General features: G+C 35.4%; 1 protein-coding gene across 2 annotated transcripts; it reads right to left on the minus strand.

The window, feature by feature from the left end:
• Positions 1-366: 366 nt before the first annotated feature.
• LOC113356182 lies at positions 367-7,194 on the minus strand. 2 transcript variants are annotated; one of them, XM_026599234.1, is made up of 12 exons: positions 7,056-7,194; positions 5,563-5,912; positions 5,317-5,461; positions 4,719-5,056; positions 4,482-4,632; positions 3,772-4,121; positions 3,553-3,685; positions 2,363-2,497; positions 1,812-2,149; positions 1,588-1,717; positions 1,091-1,428; positions 367-998 (listed from the first exon to the last, which is right to left on the minus strand). In XM_026599234.1, the coding sequence occupies exons 2-12, from the start codon at positions 5,893-5,895 to the stop codon at positions 477-479; spliced, it is 2,913 nt and encodes a 970-aa protein (XP_026455019.1). In that variant the 5' UTR covers positions 5,896-5,912; positions 7,056-7,194; the 3' UTR covers positions 367-476. The 2 variants fall into 2 exon arrangements, with proteins under 2 accessions (XP_026455019.1, XP_026455020.1); XM_026599235.1 differs by having other exon boundaries at positions 5,563-5,917; positions 7,056-7,191.
• Positions 7,195-9,150: the final 1,956 nt, after the last annotated feature.

Consider the following 9,150-nt stretch of genomic DNA (forward strand, 5'->3'; position numbering starts at 1 on the left):
ACACATTTTTTACGTGGAGCGCCTTGATAGAGTCATCATTCTGCAAACTATAATGATGGTTCACTCTCTAGGTAGTTATCACTCTCTTGACACATAATGATGGTTCAGGAACTGAAACTGCACATGGATCAAACCCAATCCGTCAGTGTCCACTATTGAGGAGCTTGACTGGCACAAGACACCTTTCGAAAGTAAGTGATAGTTTTTGGTCCTTGATGTTATTAAAATTTGAAGATTTGTGCTATGGAATGAATCTTGATTTTGTTATCTTCTGACTGTAAAGAAGAAATCTGCATTTACTTTTCTAGGAAATCCTAATCTAATTTGGAATCCCAATCTAATTAAGCTTTTGTTGCGTAATTTCTGCTTCCTGTAAGAAAAAGGTGCAAATATATACATCAACAGTACCAAGTGTGCGATCACAATGATGATGATCTTTAACACCTAACAATGCTTTTCACGGTTATGGGAGTTAACTACGGACGAAGCTTTCTTATCAACCATTTCTTTCTTAACTTAACATCCAAAGCTAGAAATATTTTTGCTTTGATTTCATCCTCCAAAAGATCACAAGCATCCAATATAAGATCCTCATCCAAGTCTGGTAAGGCTTGAAGTTGACACATGACATGTTCAGTTGTGCTTGCATTCTCTTTTTGCTGGTTTCTTAAAGAGATAACTACGCGCTCCGCTACACTAAGAACATTTCCAGAATTGTTACTCTGGATTTTTTGCAATTTTCTAGAATCCTGGTCAAATAATGGTGTTGTAGAAGGGTGCTTCTTTGTAGCTAAACGAGCTTTTGGTTCCTTTACAGGTTTGCCTTGACAAAAAGGTGGAGCTGAAGATTGTAAAACTCCATCACTTTTCGTTCCCAGAACGTGATCATCAGAATCTATTTTGTGACACAAATCGTTGTTTCTTCCATCAAATATTATGCACAAGTCATTAAAATTGGCCAAGATTTTATTTCTATATGAGAGTGCATCAGGGTGTTCCTGCATCAATATTGATTGAAAGAGATATGTAGTGAGAGAAAACAGAACTTTTTAAAGATTAAGTTCAGCTGAAAATTATATGAGGATAATACCTTGATATAAGAATCCCACACATTTTCATTAGCAGTCACCATCAGCTGCTCTTCATCCCAGACAAAACCAGTCTGGCTAAGTAAATTCTTTATGTAGGTGTATTGCTTCCTCATATTTGTGTATCCATTTTCCAACACATCCTTGTTATATTGAGAGCCGTGTTTATCATTGAAAGATGCTACAACCTGCGTCCGTGCCTCTTTATTGAAAGCGTTATCTACTCTATTTCCTTTATGCAACTGATCTAGCAGAAGGTCCATAAGATCACGAACTATTTGAGGTGTCCAGTAAGTTCTTGGTCGACCACAAGTAGCCGGGGCATCAATATTGTTTTTTTCTGTAAGTTGTGAACATAAATCAGTTGACTAATTACTCATTCATGATTACTACAGCTCACCTTTTCACTGCACTATCATGTCAGAAAATTTTACAGCGGTAACTCCAAATGATATATTGGGGGGAGCACAAAAAATTCGTTTTGAGATAAAGAACTTACCTGCGAGTATGTCAGTATCTTCACCAGACTGGGTGCCTTTCCTCTTGGGGCTTACATTCCCATATATCACACACAACTTCTTGTAGTCCAGCAATGATTTAGTTCTATAAGATCGTGCTTGAGGGTGTGACTACATGTGTAATATACAGTTCAGTTCTATTAGATATTTAAAGTATAGTACTTGTATGTAAGTAACGAAATATTGCTGAAATATGAAAGATCACCTTCAAATAAGCATCCCACGCATCATCATCAGCCATCACCATCTGTCTACTTTGATCCCAAACGAACCCACTTTGGGAAAGAAGATTCTTTATATCATTAAATTGTTTCCTCATATTCTTGTATCGATTTCTCAAAATATTTTTTTTATGTTGAGATCCAAACTTCTCTTTAAACAGCCTGATCATATCTGTCCATCCTTGTCTGTTTAGTGCATAATCAACTTTACAACCTTTACGCACCTGCTCTATCATAAGGTCCATAAAGTAATGGTCCATTGACGGTGTCCAGAATGTCCTTAACCCATCAGATATTGAGGCTTGGCTATCAATTCCTTCAACTACAATATTAAGTAGAGTTATCTGTGAGGGTTATTATTCATCAAAATAACAATGCTTCTTAGAATATAGTAAAAGTAACAGTAACATCCGTTCTTCTCTAATGACACACATTAGTATATTAGCTCTTTCAGTGAACTTCATTTGAGCTGATTCATCTGAGTAGCAATCTCATGGCCCTCATTAGAAATGCAGATTTTCTTTTTAAGACTCACCATTCGTTAATCTTGAGCCATCATGGCCATTGCAGTTATTTTCTCCTTCAGGAATGAAATACTGATCCATCTCTGGTGTCCAATATGTCCCCAAACAATCAGTGTTAACTTGATCTTGGTTTGACGTTCCCTCTCCTAAACAGATTGTAAATACTTTTTCAGTTACAGATAAACATATATAAATTTATATGTATATATTACATAAACAGGACTTTCAAAACTTGGAGTGCTCACCACTAACTTTGTCAATATAAAACCCATACTGAACAATCCTAAGTTAAACAAATTTCCTGTTTTCAGCATTAACTATTTTCTACTCCCTCCGTCCCACTAATAAGTGACCTAGTTACTTTTAGATTTTGTCCCACCATTAAGTGACCTATATCACTAAACAAGGAGATATTTCTAAAATTATCCTTTTAATTGATTATAAGAAATATAAGAAATATACATAATTTGATAGTCATGTTTATATTCGTTAGGTAGGTGTTTTAAAATGCTTTTCAATGGTACGAAGTTTGCGAACATCCGTGGTGTAGTTTGAGAGATGAACCATTTCAAAATTTCACTATTTATTATTCATAAGGGTATAATTATAAAAAGTGCTTTAAAATACTTTTCCCTTTGCTTGCCTTAAAAATTGTGCAAACTTGAACTAGGTCACTTAATAGGGGGACGGAGGGAGTATTTTTTACAATTACAGTATTATCAGTTAACCCTTATTTCCCGAAACAGAATGGATGCCTGCATGACCACGTAAAAAATCCAAATAAATCCATTGCTGCTCACTCGATATATTAAGGAAAATACAACATAGGTTTATATTCGTTTTAAAAGGGAGCGAAGTTAATTCAGTTTGGAACTCACCTACATGGAAAAATATTGCGAACAATCTATATGGAATTACACATAGATTTCAACCTAAACATGATTTGCGAAATGGTAAGTCGTGACTTCTAATTTGAAGGGACTCAATCATAAAACATCCACCAACTGGGACAGTGAACCATGCAGCCGCCTATTGGCATCTTAAATTTCACTATCATACGAGAATAGACACAGTTGATTATTCTGTTAGGAAAGCTGAATTTCCGCCCATGGCCCACCAACTATATTAATTCTTAAGCTAAAATATTCATTCTGGCGCATCATGATAAATTTAGCATAGGGTAATATAAAAGATAACGCACCTGGATTGAGTTGCATGGTTTCATTTTCATAGTTTGTATTTCTTCCACTACCAGTGACAGTCCCGAAAATCAGGTGTAGATCCTCATAATGTGGCATAATTCTAATTCTATAAGATCTTGCATCAGGATGTGCCTGCATGACTTGACTGTGAGAAATCTATAGCTGTAAGTTACTTACTTATTTAGTTGTATGCGTTTAATCAATAAAAAATAGCATACCTTGATGTAAGCATCCCATGTGCTATCATCAGCTGTTACCATTTGCCGAGTTTCATCCCAAGTGAACTCATTTTGTTTTAGAAGTATACTAACATCAGTATATTGCTTCCTCCAACTTTTATATCGATTTTTCATAACATCTTTGCTGTACTGTGAACCAAAATTCAAATTAAACAATGTTGTCATATCCTCCCAAGCTTGTGTGATAAATGTATTATCGATCTTATTCCCTCTATGCACTTGCTCTAGGATAAGGTCGATGAAATAGCGGTCCATTGGTGGTGTCCAATACGTCCTTGACCGCTCACAATTAGTGGTGGTTTGAGCCATTTGACTATTGTTTCCTTCCCCTGCAGATTAGAAGTATACGTTCATTAATTGAAGCACATTCATAGTATAATACTTTGCACTAATTAATCAAATCTGAGTGAACCATGAATAGGATGACAAATATGATCCACTGACTGAATTTTGAATCTTCTCCTCATAATACAGATCATAATGTTCGAAAACCACCATTTGAGGCTTTTGGGCCTACCAAAAAAATAGCATGCAAAAAAAAAAACGCAAAAAAAAAGAAAAGAAAAAAATACAATTTCAAATTTGTGAGATGGTTAAAAATTTTAGAGAAAATCATCAATTAAATCAGTCTCCTACATAACTCAGATCGTAATTGTAGTATCCTAGGCTACCACCAAATAAAAACTAACCATGCTGTGTAGTACTGCAACCAGTGTGAAGGTCTGCATCAGACACTGAATGAGCTATCTCTCCAACACCAGTTTCGTTTTGATATATTATGCATAGATCATTGTAGTCTGGTAAAAATGTAAGTCTACAAGATCGTGCTTCAGGGTGTGCCTGCAAATCTCATATACAAGAATTAAGAATCCGTTTGTCAACAGTTCATAATAAAGTATAATGAGCTGTAAGGAGGAAAAAGACACCTTGATATAAGCATCCCAGACACAATCATCAGCTACAACCATTTGTCGTGTTTCATCCAACTTAAATTCACTCCGGCTGAGAAGAGCCTTCATATCATTGTAATGTTTCCTCAAAATTTTACACCTGCTTCGCAGAACATTTTTGCTGTACTTCGAACCAAAATTTTCATTAAAATGCATAATCATCTCTGTCCAAGCTTGTTTTGTGAATGAATTCTCAATCTTGCTTCCAATATGCACCTGCTCTAACATGAGGTCAACGAAAAATCGATCCATTGTTGGTGTCCAAGTTGTCCTCGGCTGAACAAAATTTCCAGTTTGGATGCTTGATCCTTCTCCTGCAATTTTAAAATACTTGATACAATGAAAACAAATTAATGTTACACCGTCCAAAATTACCTCAAACAAACAGTATGTGCTGACGATAAATGATTCTTTGCATTACTGCTGGCTCCTACCAAGTCCCTTAGACGCCATACAAAGTGAATAACCAACAAATAGATATCTTTCCATTTTCATGCTTAAACAAATATGTGGTTATTTTTCCTCCATCATAGTCCATTGACAACAATGAACTGAAGTAAAGATGAAAACATACTTATTTTGGTCCCGTAATCTTCAAACTCTACATCGTGACTTGAACGGCTGTATCTTCCATCTGCAATTGTGTAATCATATATGATGCACATGTCTTTATAATTCAAAACAGGTTTAGTTTTATAACATCTGATATCTGGATGTTTCTGCAAATAAAAATAGCAACAACAATAAGAAAGTCAGATTCTTTGTTCTAATGATATAAACATATAAATAAACATGAGTGAACCAGAAATGAAAAATACACCTTAAGATATGAGTCCCAGACTTGATCCGAAGCTATTACCAGTTGTCCTGTTTCATCCCATACAAAGCCAGGTTGTTGAAGAAGAATCTTCACATCATTATACTGCTCCCATAAATTTTTATACCGACCTTTAAGTACATCTTTGTCATATTTAGATCCAAATTTTTCATTAAAAATTATAAGCATATCTGTCCATGCTTGTTTATTGAATGTATGACCAACGCTGTTCCCTTTTTCAACTTGGTCTAACATAAGGTCAATGAAATAGCGCTCCATTGGTGGTGTCCAATATGTTCTTAAACGATCATTAACAGTTGATGCTTGTTTAACCATTCTTGATCCTGCACTACCTGAACTTATTCATCAAATAAAAATTTCAGTTCATGTCAAAAGATATGCTATTACTCAGATATGGGAAATAGTTCATGTATGTCAACTCATTCTTGGCTGTACTTTATCGGACTACTAGTGTATTAGTTCTCAGGAAAAACAAGAAATCCTAAAAACGTTATTTATAAACTGCACAGAACAGAACCACAATAAAACCATCAAAATGACCAGAAAGTTCGCAAGAATAACAGAATAAAACACCTCCATTTTATTTGGACTTCGCAATAGCTTAATGGTAATTCAATTAACCCTGGGAAATGAAGACACTATCTCGAACCCCCTTGGCCATCAAGTTCAACCACTTGGCGTTACTCAATAATCCTCCATTCTGTCAACCTCTTGCTCAACTATGACATCATCATTATCATTACAACGAATTTAGTCAAAAGTAATAAAACCTACATTGTCTGCTATTTGTTTATTAAAATCAGTTATCATGGTGCACCTTCTATCCGAGTCTACTAGTTGTCTAGTTAATTTCCGTTTCCTTTTTATTTGTCTGTCAACCTCGCGATTGAGGCTGAATGCTTTGATTCTTCTAGCACACATTAACCCAATAAACAACCTCCATACACCAACTTCTCTAATACATAATGTTGAGTTTACATAGAGATTTCAAATCATTAGGAGGTCTGAACCAAAGAGTACACTAAATTATTTCAGGACCCGGCTCTAATTTTCTCAATGTAATTTTTTGCAACATAAGAATCAGCATTGCAGGTCTTTAAGTTCTCCTAAAAGGACCAAAACAGTTCCTAACCATGCCAATAGAGTCTGTAATATTTCATTTTGCAACCAATACAGCTATGCTTAAACCTTACCTATTTCTAAAATTGCAAATGCAATTACATTATCAGTACCTCATGAAGTTATCAATGAAAACTTGGCTCAAGCTCAACAGAAACTGAAGCAATTGAGTTCCAACTTATATGCATAGTTTTGTTTGTTTTAACCAGAAACCTTAATTAAACCTTTTCATTTCAGAACTTGATGGTCAGAAAATACAAATATGTGATTAAAAATACCCAAATTTTGAATTTGAGAAACCTATGGAGATAATTAGAAACGAATTTGAATAATTTGGACTGAAGATTAATACGAACCTGCGTTTTAAATGCAATTTTGGCGCCTTGAGTGAGAGAGATCAAGTGAAATGTTCTTGTGTGTGTTTGGTTGTAGAGGTAACCCTAAATCGACAATCAAGTCGTACCGAAATGATGAAAATGAGGTGTTGTGTGGCTCTCTACTCAACCTCGAGCAAAACGAATCGTACGGCTTTGGGATTCGGAATCAGTTAAGGGCCACGGGCTAGTCTTATGCTCCGTTGGGCCATCCCAATGAGGGTAGAGGCAATTGAATCCCCTTGAAATCCGAGGTGGCAGCGAATTTATTTTATGTGTAAAGCATTACGGAAAGAACATATTTATTTGGTGATAGAGATTGGTTCGTCGACCGCTTAACAACTATCCGATTGTTATATGGTTATACGATGGTTTAATAGCCCGGCGTTTTTAGGGGCCACTTAAAAGGATTTAGGGGCCAACAATAAAACAAAAAAGGTCACCCCAAAGGGAAAATGTATCCAGCCCTTATCTCGCGTAATTCGTAATGGCGAAATTACCCTTATATATTCGGAGATATGATAACATTGTTACCCTCCGAATGCAATCGGAAGCCAAAATCGTTCCCATACTTCCGATTGTAGTCGGTGCAGTATTAGAGTGATTTGTGTTTCATTTTTTCCATTTCTTTTTAATTTTTGAGTTGTTAGAGTTATAGAGAAGAAGGTGAAGGAAAAAAAGAGAAAACCCATTTTATCACTACAAAAATGGATGGATACGAAGAAGAAGGTGAGAATCATGACGAAGAACAAAATGTTGAGGGTTCACGACCGTTTAGAGAAGACGATTTGGGGTATATGTTAAATGATCCAAACTTTTGTGGAGAGGAAAACATAGACGACCCTTTCATGGAAGAAAATGGAGAATCGTATGATATTGAAGCTAACGATGCATGTAAAACACATGTATTGTGTTAAGAAACTCAAATACTCGATTTGCATGCGTTTGTGTGCTTTTGTAAACAAGAAAAACCGATTATTGCATGCATTGAATGCCATGAACTACCCAGATTCGGTAGATAATTTCTAGATTAAACTTACGAATATAACACACTGAGTACCAAATATGTATATTCGGTAGTTACAAGATACTAGTTTACTGCCGAATATGAGAAAAACCCCAAACTGGTTTTCCAAAAATATCTACATTCGGTAGTTATGTAGAGTTATTTACCTCTGAATGGCCCCAAAAACGAATTCCTCAGAAAATTTCAAAACTCAGTATTCTTATCCTTTACAATCGGTAATAATTTAACATTATTTGACTGCCGAATATAACAGTGGCCTCAAAATAAAATTTCCGAAAACTTGAAAATCGGATGTTTATCGATTAAAGTTATCTCCCGGTTATTTATATTCGACTGTTTTACTATATATTTTAGCTTCCGATTATATCATTTTTTGCACTCAGTAAACTGTGTACATTCATTTGCATAAATCGGGTGTTTTGGGTAACCGATAGGATTCCGAATATAAAGTATTCGGAAGTTTGACTTATTTAATTACCTCTGAATATATCATTTTTTTCACTCAGTAAACTGTGTACATTCATTTGCATAGATCGGGTGTTTTGGGTAACCGAAAGGATTCCGAATATAGAATATTCGGAAGTTTGACTTATTTAATAACCTCCGATTATTGTATAATAATTTGTTGCTTTCATATGCAGGCCGTTGAAGAGTTTGTTGATGACTTCTATTTGAGGCCCGACACTTCCCTATACTATGCAAACGATTTGGTATACTCATTACTACTTTTTTCTTTTTTTCAAAATTTATATGTTAAATGGTTATGCTTATGTTGTTTTGTTTTATGCACGTTTAGACATTTGGAAGTAAGAAGGAGGCAAAGGAATGGCTTATGAACAAGGCAAAAGATAACATGTGCGTGGTAGTTCAAAATAATCATGTTAGTGACACTCGATTTGAAATGATTTGTGAGCGAGGTGGGACGCGAAAGATTCACGAGGGAAAGAATAGTAAGTACATACGGAAGACGAATAGGAAATACCGAAGCAATACCAAGAAGATAGGATGCCCATTTAAGATTGTCTTCTATAAGCCCGATGGTATTAAAGG

Source organism: Papaver somniferum, chromosome 3 (assembly GCF_003573695.1).
Source record: "Papaver somniferum cultivar HN1 chromosome 3, ASM357369v1, whole genome shotgun sequence".
NCBI classification, from domain to species: Eukaryota; Viridiplantae; Streptophyta; class Magnoliopsida; order Ranunculales; family Papaveraceae; genus Papaver; species Papaver somniferum.

Bases quoted from the DNA above. Each gene is read 5' to 3' on its own strand.
- LOC113356182 (XM_026599234.1), bottom strand. From the start codon at position 5,895: ATGGTTAAACAAGCATCAACTGTTAATGATCGTTTAAGAACATATTGG. The intron at 2,498-3,552 runs GTGCGTTATCTT...CAATCTGTTTAG, and splicing joins AACCATGCAACTCAATCCAG to GAGAGGGAACGTCAAACCAA. The intron at 1,429-1,587 runs GTAAGTTCTTTA...CACAACTTACAG, and splicing joins AGATACTGACATACTCGCAG to AAAAAAACAATATTGATGCC.